Consider the following 12,998-nt stretch of genomic DNA (forward strand, 5'->3'; position numbering starts at 1 on the left):
GAATAAGTTTATGATTGCATCGTTCAATGATTTATTGAGGGATAAATAAAAAAAATTGTGTCATAATCGAAGGGGACATAAATAATATAATAAATAAATCGCGTTTATAAACCTGCTCAAACTCTTTATATAAAGTCACATAAACGATAACGACAATAAAAAATTAAAATAGCTCTTCAAGTGTGGTACCTATACACACTCATTTGTATTCTGATAATATACATTTCCTTTTGCTTGTGATGCGGGAAATGTGTAGATAAATCATTAATTACAATTTAATCGGCGAACAAAGATCCGCGATCTACGAAAATAATGTTACAAGGCAGAGTTACTAATTAGTAGCCATTATATTTTTCAGAATTATTAAGGCATACCTTTATTTAATCTGTAGCTCTGGTATTCTACTGCTAAATCCTGTAGGAATGTTAATGTACTATATTACTAGCTTTTGCCTGCGGATTCGCGCGCGTTTATTCGGAGCACCATAACATTTTAATGAAATAACCAATGATATAACAACAGATCCTATCAGAGTGTTCAAAACGGACCAGCAATTCCAGACATACTCATATCCAAATTTGATACTTACAAACATAAAATGATTACACATTTATTTAATTTATAGCGTTCATTCTCAGTAGTAAATGAGTCGTATGTTGTAGAGAATGATACAATAAGATTATACTGGTACTTTCTACTGTAAGTCTGATAACAAGGTCCTTAGGAGCACTCCAACTCCCACGATACAAATAAAGGATCCCATGACCTATTTTTCACTAGGTCTTCTTTCCATAATAAGTAATCCTGTCCAGAGTTCCTCTATCTGTTCTATTCTTATTTCAATAGATTTGTTTAATTCAAACAAAAGCGAAATATAGAAATATTTTCTTTCATACTCGTAGTAATAATGGAGCATTAAGAAAATTAATACAAATACTATGAAACTGTGCTCATAAAGAAACCAAATGAATATTAATCATAAATGTAACTAAGCGAAAATAGCAAAAGAAACGAAATTTGTGGAAGTTATTGCGCTGCGATTTCGTGATAAGCCGCCATTTGATAACGGTATTTGAAGTGCTATCGGTCACCAGTACATTTGCAGAAAACTTTCTTATCACTGGGATACTCTTTTATAAATTAAATGCATTAGTTATTTTATTTTCTTACTCCCAAGCCCAACGCGTGAGATATGTAAAAACGCAAACTGTACCATTTATAAGAGTATTCATTATTTGGCACGCTCGACTCCGTGTGTATGATGTATGATTTGATGGAAAGGTGTTGTTTTGAAAATTTAATGCTTTAAATTTTACGTGTCACTCACTTTAATTGATTTCTTAGTTCTAATGAAAATGGTATTTTTAGCACGCTTATATTAGCTTCACCTGTGTGTTATATGTAACCGATTTCCGATTCCTTAAGACTCACGTTTGACGAGGAGACCTAATTTAATTCATTTTGTTTATTTTCTAAGCATTTACAGCACTAATTATAATAGTTCTTATAATTCTTTCCTTACGCACGTGAGGTGAAGCATGTAAGACTTAGGTCTTGAGGTAACTTATACAGTGATAAGGTTAGAATTAAATCATAAGTACGTAAAGTTTAACGTAAGCGGTAAATAAAAATATGTCGAGAACTGCATGTAGGTCTTTTATAAAATTTAACATATTTTGAGATTTTGCGTTAGCTAACAGCTTATATTAATTGTAATAACATATTATTATTCTAAAACTTTTAAGGATCTTTAGCTTGTACAACTGAACCATACAAACTCAAACAGGACTTAATTTTATAAAAATCGTGCAATTTGTATGCACGACTATATATTCTTTTCTTCTTCTGTATCTAATTACTTACATCTTAGCTGGAGGTGGTGTTCGGAAAGATGGCGATTTGTCTTCATGGTAACTCTTTTTTACAACTGGCTTCAAAAAAGAGGAGATTCTCAATTCCAATGCATTTTTTTCCTCTTCAGAAATTTTGACTGCGTGAACCGATTGTTTGTGTTGATGGTTTTTATTGTATATTTGTAACGTTTTCATACAAAAACTGCTGCACCGATCAAAAATTCTTTTACCACTGGAAATGTGCATCTTCATCGAGTGACAGGCAATATATGTACCACGGGTGAAGCCGGAGTCAATAGCTAGTTGTATAAAAATTATGTAATCTACTATGTTATTTTGAATGATGTCTTGTTGTGTCCTTAGTTCGTCCTGACCCCATTCGAAATAAATTATGTGTTTACATGTTTACAACTACAACATAATTTATGTCTGGTCTAGAGGTAGTTTTAGTTTTTTTATTTTATTTCTTTCGTACTGGTCGTGTAACAGCATGTTTATCTATATTCTATGTAATTCTTGTTTATTTGAAATTAATCACCTTTTTGGGAAATTTGGTTGGAAAATAGGTAATTAATATTAAAAAGGGAATGAAAGGCGGACTACAACTTATGTTTTATTCCGTTTTTTTTTGTTTTCAAATTACGTAGTAGCTTATTACATGGTTTATTAAAAAATCCTCGTACCACAATTAAACATTTAATTTAAATTTTAATTCTTTCCCTATATGAAAAACATCAAGTTTTGTATTAGCCGAAACATTTCACCTTGATCTTGATCTTCGAACGAACTCTAACGCGGCGTAGGCAGCGCCTGATTAATTAAATTAGCAAGTCCTTGATTTCGGTACGTGCCTATTGATTGCTAAAAACTACTTAATGTGTATTTACAGTTACATAATATAAAACTTGTTTCATGCATATAGTCAATTATATAAATAATTTGACCTTTCTTTCAGAGATTATGTAAAACATACTTCTTACAAATTATGAAACGTACTTTTTTACAATTATACGTTTTCAGAATTCATGACTTTCTGCTACTCATTCTCCCGATAAGACATATGAATAAATGAAGACAAACGAACATTTAAAAAAAAATTATACTACTAACAACTGTTTAAACATTAATAATTTTACTCCTGGTTTTTTTTATAAATGCACAAGTGTGTGTTTTTCCTACACGTCGCAACAGACTGATTATCTGGTATATATTGATCATCATTAAGTCCACAATAGTGATATAGGCTGCTTTTTACAGTGGTCAACTAAGACAAGTAAACATTTCATTCATAGGGGCATTTCCTTTGACTGCGTGGGCAAAACGGCTCGTTACAGCTTGTCATACAAATTATAAAGGAACTAGAAAACTCTTAGTCTGGAGGTTCCATCTTCTATTTGCATTATTCTTCGATTGTATTCTGCTTCTAGGTATAGTGTGCTAATTAACCCGGGTTATAACCTGTATAATATAAAGAAATACCTGCTATTTAAAATCTTCACATTCCAGTGTTGTGGAAATATACATTCTACGCGTAGGTATGAAATAACCAGACGAATAAAAAAATGTGACTGCTTATTTTCATTAAAACTCGGAATTTTTATTAAAAAAAATTACATTCACATTTTTATTATTGAATATTATCTATATCAGGCATCGAACGTGAAACTTTCTACACTATCACTAATCCTGGGACTTGGATTTTGATGTTCATAACATTTGAAATTCATTGTCAGTCTTTTTACTTCTTCCATTATGGCAATAAGTTTCGACTATTTGATTGTCAATCTTAGTAAATTTTCCAAGAGTAACTTTTTTTACGAAACAATTATGTACATAAACTCATAAATACAGAGTACAATTATAATGGGGACAAAAAATAAAACACTTGTTGCCTGAAATAAAAAAATTTATTATCTGTTTTTCTTTTTAACTCAATTAACTTTCTTTTTTCAATGTGTTTACATTATTCGTACAAAATATAAAATTACGTCTACTATACATACACTTACGAGATCTATTCCCGGCTCTTATTTATAATCTAGTTTTAATCACTTTTATATAGAATTTAAGAAATAAAAATTTAATCTTAACAATTTAATAGATTTTCTGTGCGGTAGGCAAAGATGGTGGGTTTGATATTAAGCAAGAAATGAACTAATAATTTAATTTAAGAAGCGTAATCAGTTATAATAAAGGGTGAAGACCAAGAATATTTTATAAGGAAATTATAACTTATATTTTTTTCATAAATCTAAGCAAGGTAACGCGTTATGCAATAATTAATCTTTTTATCGCGCCAAAACGTACACTTTTAATATTATACTCACGTATTTAAAATGAAAGGTTTAAGGTTAGCCTTTCTATTTTCTCTCTTTCACTCGAAAGATATAACAAAATAGTAATTAGTTAAATATCTACTGGAGTTAATTAGTAAGGGGACATTAAATACAGATAAAATATACTGAATGCTATTAATGTTATGGCTATTCAATATTATAGTAAGCCATAAACACGATAATCTATGATTTGCTTTTGAAAGAAACATATTATAACAAAAGCTTACAACCCTACGTCTTTACATGGTGATAATACGAAAATTTATAAATCTATCACCTTTGAACTTCAACATACAAATTATGAAGCATTAACTGCATTTTTGTTTTATTATATTATACAAAAAAACACAGGACATCCTTACAGAATGAATATATAAGCGGTGATAACCACAGCTTGAACAAAATATTCCTGGCCTCTTGTCATACCTAACCTAGAAACTTTTTTTATTAATATCATTGCAGTATTTTTGTAAGAAACTCACTTCTAAATATGCAAAACCTATCCTAATTTACTTTTAAACAAAATATATTATTTCTCTCTTTCGGTGGACAATTGTTATTTACATTTATTTACATTAAAGCACATTTATATAATATTTTTAAATTTTTAAATGATATGTTTTAAGAAAATTATGAGAAAAAAATTAGTTTTGAATATAATTTAAGGCACACGTGGCGTCTATAACCCGATAGATTTTTTTACATTTATAAACAATTTGTTATATTTATAATGAATTCAATTTTAAAAATTGCGGAAAACTGTCAACTTTTTGTGATTTTAATGAATGGGAAAAAAGCCGACAAATTATCGTACAATAGAAAACTTTCATCTGTTGATTGAATAAAATTGGTATTAAATTAATTTTTAGTTAAATAGCATTTAAGCCAAAAATGCTTATAAATATTAGAAACATTTATAAAAACTAAAAAAAAGAGTCATGAGGCGGGATTCGAACCCGCGTCTTTCGCCGATCCGTGGCGACACCTGACCATTCGGCCACCCATGATCACGGGATCAAAACTAAATTATTTAAGTCAAATAAAATAATTGCTAATAACGTTATGAAATTATTTGACTTGTATGTATGTGACAATCATAATAAACATTAACATATTTTAACAATTAAAGCTCTCTATGCATGCCTTGCGATAACATTGTTTATATTCTGTAGTTATTTCTTGACTAAAGCGAAAATAGAGGGAGCATTAATTCAATCAACAGATGGTGCTATTATCGAAACAGAAAACACTACATAACGACCGCCTTCAGCACATTGCTAACTTTACAGTTGCACACGGGGCACCGCTTCGCTTTGGCCCAAACTTTAACAGCGCATTTATAACAACAACATATGTGCGCTATTCGCCCGTGAACAAATACGCCGGACTTGGGCTCTGTGAAACAGACTATACACATGTCGTCTTTAACCTCCAATTTCTCTTTCAGTAAAACATCATCCGATAATACATTATTGTCTATAGTCAGCGCGGGATCGCTGACCATTTTGATTATGGGTTGGACATCGGCATCCGACGCGTCGGATTCGGAATCCGTATAGTCGGTACGGATCCGCTTGTTGTTACAGTCGACGGAATCCGCGCGCCGTTTCCGCCTACCTAATATCACATTTGGAATATCACTCTTGACCCGTTCTTGGCACGATTCTTGGCTGTTAAAAGCCGACTCCACGCCGGAGTCTTGGGATAGCGTTCGCGTGAACCGTTCCGGATCCGCCACGTCGGTGTCCAGTATCGGATAGGAATCCGTTATCGACTGTGGGTCAGGTAAGTGTTCCTTATCTGGTATAATATCAGAATCCGGAACGGTTTTCGCGGATAACCCGGATTCCTGGGAGAACGTTTGCAAGTCTGTGTCTAGTCGTTTGTTACGTCGCGGTTTTCGCTTCGGTCTCGGCGGGAAGAAGTTTTTACGTACCTAGAATACATAGGTTGTAAGTTTAGTAAGGTGGTGGAATAAGGTGAAGAATGATCGATGTATCCATGAGAAATAAGATGCAATGATATATAACAATAAATAATCAATACAGAAATAAAATAATGTAATTATAAACTTTAACGCTATATGAATTTATTTAAAATATATAATAAAGGAAAGGTAAGGCAATATATAAAAACCAAAAACATTACATGAATAATTATGGAATAGTGTTAAAATAGTGAGTTTTATAATATTTTATGCATAAATATTGGGATTCTTAGGTCAATATTAAACTTTTGATGTGATTTTGTTGAATTATGTATTTTTCTTCCCTGAAAAGTATTTATGGACAACTTATACTCCAGTGCATCCATTTAAGTTTGGAATTGTGCTAATCTTAAAACAATTGCATTCGTACAAGTTTAACTTCTTTAAAAACGCTATAGATTAACCATCCATTAACGTTATAAGTGTTCTCCATCCTTTGATTAAAAGTAGTTAAACTATTAAAATTTTATATCTAGGAGCGGTCTTTCTGGAAATTTCTTCATTCAGTATTTTCAGAGTGAAGAAATTAATATATTCCCAACACCTAATTTTATTACCTACTAGCATACCCGGACACGTGTTGCTGTGGCTGAGTAATAATTGAAAATGTTAAGATAATAAATTATTGGGATAATTAATCGAAATAAAAGCTATTCTATATCTTAAGTTGGACCAAATTGCACATAAAATGCCAAATTTTATCAAAATCGGTTGAGTTGGTGAAGAGTTCATTGGAAACATGCACCATGAGACTGGATTTTTATTTTTCATCCTGAATCTCTTTAACGAATTTGATACTGTCACCAATGAAGCTTATGGGCCTAACATTCTTCGAAGAACAAGGCTCAACTCTGGGTCTTCTAGTCTTTGGATTGTCGTACTAGGCTTACACTGATCATCTCGAACATTCTACCTGATAGCCAGTTAAAGAACATAGGTACCCTTGTTGTTCTTTGTATGGGTAAGATTGATTTTATCTTTACTACCGTCAAACCTGTCTATAAGCAGATTTCTGGAATGTTCCACCTGTTCGAGTGATATGAAAACCATAGCACACGAACAGGTTGCCATTCATCGTTTGTCAATTCTCCTTTTCAAATAAATTATGCTACTCTATTGACCCTAGAAATTGTTTAGATTTTGGAATGGTCTTCATATACCTCACCTGATTATTACTGCCTTTAGAAGAAATATAGAAATAACTTTTTCCAGCAACTCGATGGTGGATTGATGGATTTCTATCTCAATCCTAGCTTGGACCTTTCAGAACATTTCCAACACTACCAACCAAAAACCTTGAAGCACTTCCTCCAAAAACCATACATGATTTTTTCTACACGCTTCTCTTGAACCTTCCAGAACATTCCACACGCTACCAACAAAAACAAACCTTGAAACACTTCTCGCAGTATCTGTACAGCGGGTTGTTGTTCTCGGCGCGGCACTGTGCGCACAACCAGTAGTCGTACAGATCCATCTCGCTGTCGCTCCCGTCAGAGTCCGTCTGCTCCGAGTCGGCGAACTGTAACTCGCCATCGTCGCCGACGGACACTTCGATCACTTTCGTCGTTATTATTTCGTTCTGAAACGTGAGGGGGTGATATATTGAGTGAATGGTGTGGTGCAGAAAGTATTTAATTACTAATTACGTTCTTCTCTTTTATAAAATATCGTGAAAATGAAAGATTTAAAACCATGGATTGAAACTTTAGTACGGTGACACAACAATTCAAAAGCACTTCTAAAAATGAGCCCAGTTGAATAAATCAATGTTATAGTTCCAATCAATGTTTAGACTTTTATTCGGATATAGATCCCGCATAACTTTATGCAAAGGCTTTCCGTGATGACATTCTAGAAATTAATCAATAAGCCAAAAGTATCTAAAGAATAGAAAAAATATATCATGAGGCGGGAATCGAACCAGCGTCTTTTGCCGTACCGTGTCAACGCCTGACCTCTAGGCCATCCATGATCCCACTTGGGTGAATCGAATTTCGGTGTCAGGCACCCCACGACATCGATTGAGACAATTAGCTACAGATATGAAACATTTCGGCCTGTGTCGGAATTTTCTGTGTGGTTTAATAGCTCTACTAAGTTGTAACACTCACGTCGCTGTGTCCAGACGTGTCCCCGCCAACGGGCCCGTCGTCCTCCGACTCGGTCACGGGCTCAAACTCGCGCTCCGCATCGCTGCCGAGCTCAGTGTCGCTGGTGTCGCGCACAAAATCTACAAATATCAACACACTGAACATTTGCTTATGGGCAACACCGGTTGTCTATGGTGCCACGGTGCCACGGCGAATTGTCTATGTCTCCGGGCTGGCGGCTGCCGCTTTTGCTGCTCGAATGTCCCCTTTTTATATAACGATATAGATACTTTTTTTTACTCTTAATATTGTTCTTTTTTTCAACCTCAGATATCTTAATCTTTTTTTACTCGATTTTGGTAGAAGTTTTAACTTTTTTTTTACGTTTGCTTCATGTCCCTTATTTTTTTTCTCTTTACTCGTCTCTTTTTTTTCTGTTATTTTTTTAAACGCCAAATGTATTACATTTCATGCACAAACCAAACAAATACAAGTTAAAATTACAAACATTAGAGCACGCTACTTACCAAACTAAAACTAAGTAATTAAATAACAAATGTCATTAATAAAAACAACAACAAAAAACCGCATACGATGGTCATGCGCAAATCAGATATCAAACACATTTTTTGATAACACACAAAACAATACATCATAAAAAATCATCTATTTATTTTCATATTACGAATAAATAGATTTATGCACAACCATATCTAACAATTACCTGTTTAAGATATATCAACAATTACTTTAAAATTATCTAAATCGCAATAAATATTTCAACAGCACGATGATATGTGATGCAGAGCGAAGCTTTATATTATGATTTTGTTGATTTACTGAAACATGTCAATCCAGATATAAAACGCCTAAACATAAATAGATTTTACAAATGTAACTTGAACAAAATTCAATATATCAACAAAGCATCAAGCTAAATGATATCCTTAATAACTAAATCGATCTTCAGATTCCATCCTGGCTGCATCCCGCGCACCATGTCAATCTGACAACAGTATCAGACATGTTAGTACTTGCACATAATGAGAGTGACGCCACCGCGAAGTTATTTACGCGTTTTAAAAATAAACACTTACCAATGCGTGATAAAAGTTAGTCTATGGACTCTGATAATATGTAAAAACAAATATTATGAAGAGGAAAAACTAGAGAATCACTTTAAAAATTCTTGTACCAGTAGAAAGCTCCATATTTATAAAGTGCCATGTTTTTTTCTAGCCAAGCCGATGCAAGCGTCTAGTGTTGAACAATATTGTATGCCATGTTTTCTAGACTAAATAGTTTGCCGAGAAGTTGACGGCATAAATGGGGATTTCCCAAACAATGTGTTTCAAGCTAGTTGTAGACGTTACGTAACGGACTCTGTTTAGTGGTAGCTCGGCTCGCAATAAGAGTTTGTTTACATTAATATTATCCAGCTATGAACTATTATGCTATTAATTGATGTTCCCAAAACGAAAGTGGGTTCTCAATTCGAAGCGTATCTTTTTTAAATGTACAAAATGAAACGAAAAATAGCAACATATGTTAGTTGAAGGTTCAAGCCCTATAAAATTATAAGAAATGAAAAAAAAATGAGGCAATAAATCTAATTCACAATCCTTACAAAATTACTTTAAAAGCACGGGATATAAGATCGTGGTGATACAAATATAACTCGAATCGAGCTAGTAGGTAAGTACCAAAGCGTTCGTGTCCTGTAGCATTTACATTCAATTAGACTCGTCCAAAATTGGCTAATAGCTCCACCATACCTAACAGCAAAGCGTTTCAAACGCGCATTGCAGTGTCCGGTGCAATGCCTTGTATGAGACAAGTCCCAACAGGTCTGCAAGTTCGCCTGACTCACGAATGACGCGACGAATGTACAAACACGCTTCCTACACTCTAAAATCTGTTTATTTTCCTGTTCTATTCAGTTGTACAGTCGCATTCGGAAGCCTTATCAAAAATGTTGTTTAGAATGGCAAATTTCCAGGTGTACATTCGTGACAAGAAGCTTTTTCGGAAGCGTTATATTATACAAAAAGCTTGTCTATAGAAGCAGTCCAGTAGAACGGTAGCAATGAGAAGCTATTCCGAAAACGTGATGTATACAAAATGTGAAGCCATGACGTAGGAGCTACGATATGTTCTCAAGGTCACAACTTACATAGTAAGTTCAATGTCAGAGATAATAATGAATTGGATTCTTAAAAACCTGTTTTCAATATTTAGGAAGCATTTAAATTGGTAAAAAGAGGTATAATTCTACCGATTCTACCGAATTACACACCTCTCAACCTTATTTTGCAGATTTTTTATTTTTTTTTAATTAAAAGAACAAATTATAGTATAATAACACCACTGACACATACATATAAATAATTGTACTAACAATAGGAGAATGCAAAACTTATACATTTTGTTTTAACTTATCATGGTGAAAAAATTCCTAGAACAACAGACATAGTCTAAATTAGATTACTCCTATTGATAGTACAATGTCTTTGTTCTAATAAAATTCTTAACACAATAGATTTTAATTATCAAGTAGATTATAAGACCATTTTTTTTAATATTGAATATTGAATATTGCTTAATGTATGAAGCATATGCAAGTATTAATTTGAATATACTACTTGAAAGTTTTAGTAGTACATAATAAACTATTATCATAATAATATATAAGCATTTTATTGTAATTTTTCCAAAAAAATTTAAGCACAAATAAGTTAATAATGCTTATCATACTAACATTATAAGCACAACAGTTTATAAGCATGGCTGGATGGTTCTTTCTCTTTCACGTAAAATCTACTGAATGGATTCAAATGAAACTTTACAATAATATAGCTTATTCATCAGAATAAGACATGAGCTATATAAACTAAGAAACCGCATGGCGTAGTTAGTAACTAATAATTAAGTGTATACAATAAAAACAAAAAATTATACATGCAGCTGGAATCTCATGAAAATATACATAACATACAAAATACTAGCCGACCCGGCAAACGCCTTACTACTTACTCCTACCATTTAGGGGCATGAAAAATATGATATGCACACAAAGTTTTATGAGAATCGGTCATGCCATTTGGGAGGAGTATGGTAACTAACATTGTATAGGCATAGATAATATACAGAAAAGAATTGTTTTTACGGAAGATATGTTAGAAGAAGAACTTAAGCACAATTAAAAAGCTTATATATCATGTAACACTAAATGCCTTAATAAGTAATGTATGAATTTTATGAATAGAACAATATTTAATATTAACATGAATAGTTTTCTTTTAACTCCAAAATATTTCACTTATTACAAATTTCAATCATAATCTTATCATCTATATATATGACTAAAATCTTACAATAATAGCAGTTTTTTGCACTATAAAACAAGGAATGCCACATGCCTGCCTTGATATATATTTTTTATCGTCGTTTTAAATTGTCTCTGGCAAGTATTGTGTCTGTATTAATATTGATTTGTGACTAATACATATTCTATAAGAACTAAATACAAATATACAGATGACATATTTTTTTAGTCATTGTATCTTACAGGAGAGTATGTAATGCATTACGGTTCACAATTTATTGATTTGTAAAAATGACTCTAGATTCCATACATATATGTATGTATTATATTACATAAAAAGGTGTAATAGCATACATACTAACTACACAATAACCAAAAACATGCATAAATAAATAAATTTGTTCATTTAAACATGCATAAAATCTACTATAAGTATAAAACAATAAAACAATACATACCAGTTTCTTTTCCTTGAATACTGAAAATGGTCTCTGTTGAACAACGCCTGCTCCATGAAGGTTCTATAAGGAAAATGAACAATTATTAAAAAAATAACAATCGATGTTACTTTAACTTTTTTCTATACTTTTATATGGTTCCGAATGAAGTACAAATTGAGTAACACTGAATTTAAAAAAAAATCTTAGAAGTTTTGTAAAATTTTATAAGTTTTATTAATGAACATTCCAGTCCATCAATGCTAGTTAAGCTGAACCATCAAATTAATTACTTAATGTTTCAATATCTTGGTTGGTGAACACTATCAAAGTTCCCGCTGTTTTATGTCCTATGTATTTTAACTTACCAATCAAAATAGCATTAAATTTTGGCATAATAAAAGTTTTATTTTTACTCAAGTGTTATTAGTTTTTGGAGAAATACATTACTTCTTGAGTATGCATCACAGTATCACCACGCAATGAACAACACATAAAATAAATAATGAACGAACTTCGGCCTTCAAAATATACTACGGAATTCACGTAACCTATGAACAAAACAACACATAGTATATTAAACACAATAATACCTGAAGAGTAGGACGCTGTTATATTCATAATATGAAAACTCGAATTATAAGGAGTAATTTAACTCCAGGAAAGTAAACTACAACAACGTATGAAGAAAAGACTCGTTTGAACTCGTTTTTGATACGATGAAGGAAAAGAAAGCCATAAAATCGAACCAAAGACAAAAAGCCTTAGTTCAGTGTTCACTTCGCCCAACTGTCAACTGATTAGGTATTGCCAGTAAACATTATGCATTAGGTTTGTTGGTATTTATTAAACTTATGTAGGTATTCATCTTGTGTAATAAATAATAAATAATTTTAATTAAATCTCCTCTGTGTAAAAAATAAAATAATGAAGAAATTAAATAAAATGACATTAACTCAAGATAATA

The 12,998-nt window shown here is 32.3% G+C and overlaps 1 protein-coding gene across 3 annotated transcripts; it reads right to left on the reverse strand.

The window, feature by feature from the left end:
- Positions 1–5,098: 5,098 nt before the first annotated feature.
- On the reverse strand, positions 5,099–12,833 carry LOC119833740 (E3 ubiquitin-protein ligase Mdm2-like). 3 transcript variants are annotated; one of them, XM_038357902.1, is made up of 5 exons: positions 12,625–12,833; positions 12,053–12,115; positions 8,291–8,409; positions 7,567–7,758; positions 5,100–6,125 (listed from the first exon to the last, which is right to left on the reverse strand). In XM_038357902.1, exons 1-5 carry the CDS (start codon positions 12,650–12,652, stop codon positions 5,439–5,441), a joined length of 1,089 nt encoding a protein of 362 aa, XP_038213830.1. In that variant the 5' UTR covers positions 12,653–12,833; the 3' UTR covers positions 5,100–5,438. The 3 variants fall into 3 exon arrangements, with proteins under 3 accessions (XP_038213832.1, XP_038213830.1, XP_038213831.1); XM_038357903.1 differs by having other exon boundaries at positions 8,291–9,275; XM_038357904.1 differs by lacking the exons at positions 12,053–12,115; positions 12,625–12,833 and adding an exon at positions 9,465–9,750 and having other exon boundaries at positions 5,099–6,125.
- Between the last annotated feature and the right edge of the window lie 165 nt (positions 12,834–12,998).

This window comes from Zerene cesonia, chromosome 18, assembly GCF_012273895.1.
Source record: "Zerene cesonia ecotype Mississippi chromosome 18, Zerene_cesonia_1.1, whole genome shotgun sequence".
NCBI lineage: Eukaryota > Metazoa > Arthropoda > Insecta > Lepidoptera > Pieridae > Zerene > Zerene cesonia.

What these genes read in the sequence shown, in the direction of transcription:
- LOC119833740 (XM_038357902.1), bottom strand. Translation starts at nt 12,652, where the DNA reads ATGAATATAACAGCGTCCTACTCTTCAG. An exon ending in AACAGCGTCCTACTCTTCAG is followed by an intron (nt 12,116 to 12,624) that starts GTATTATTGTGT and finishes TTTTCCTTATAG; the next exon opens with AACCTTCATGGAGCAGGCGT. An exon ending in TATTCAAGGAAAAGAAACTG is followed by an intron (nt 8,410 to 12,052) that starts GTATGTATTGTT and finishes TGATATTTGTAG; the next exon opens with ATTTTGTGCGCGACACCAGC.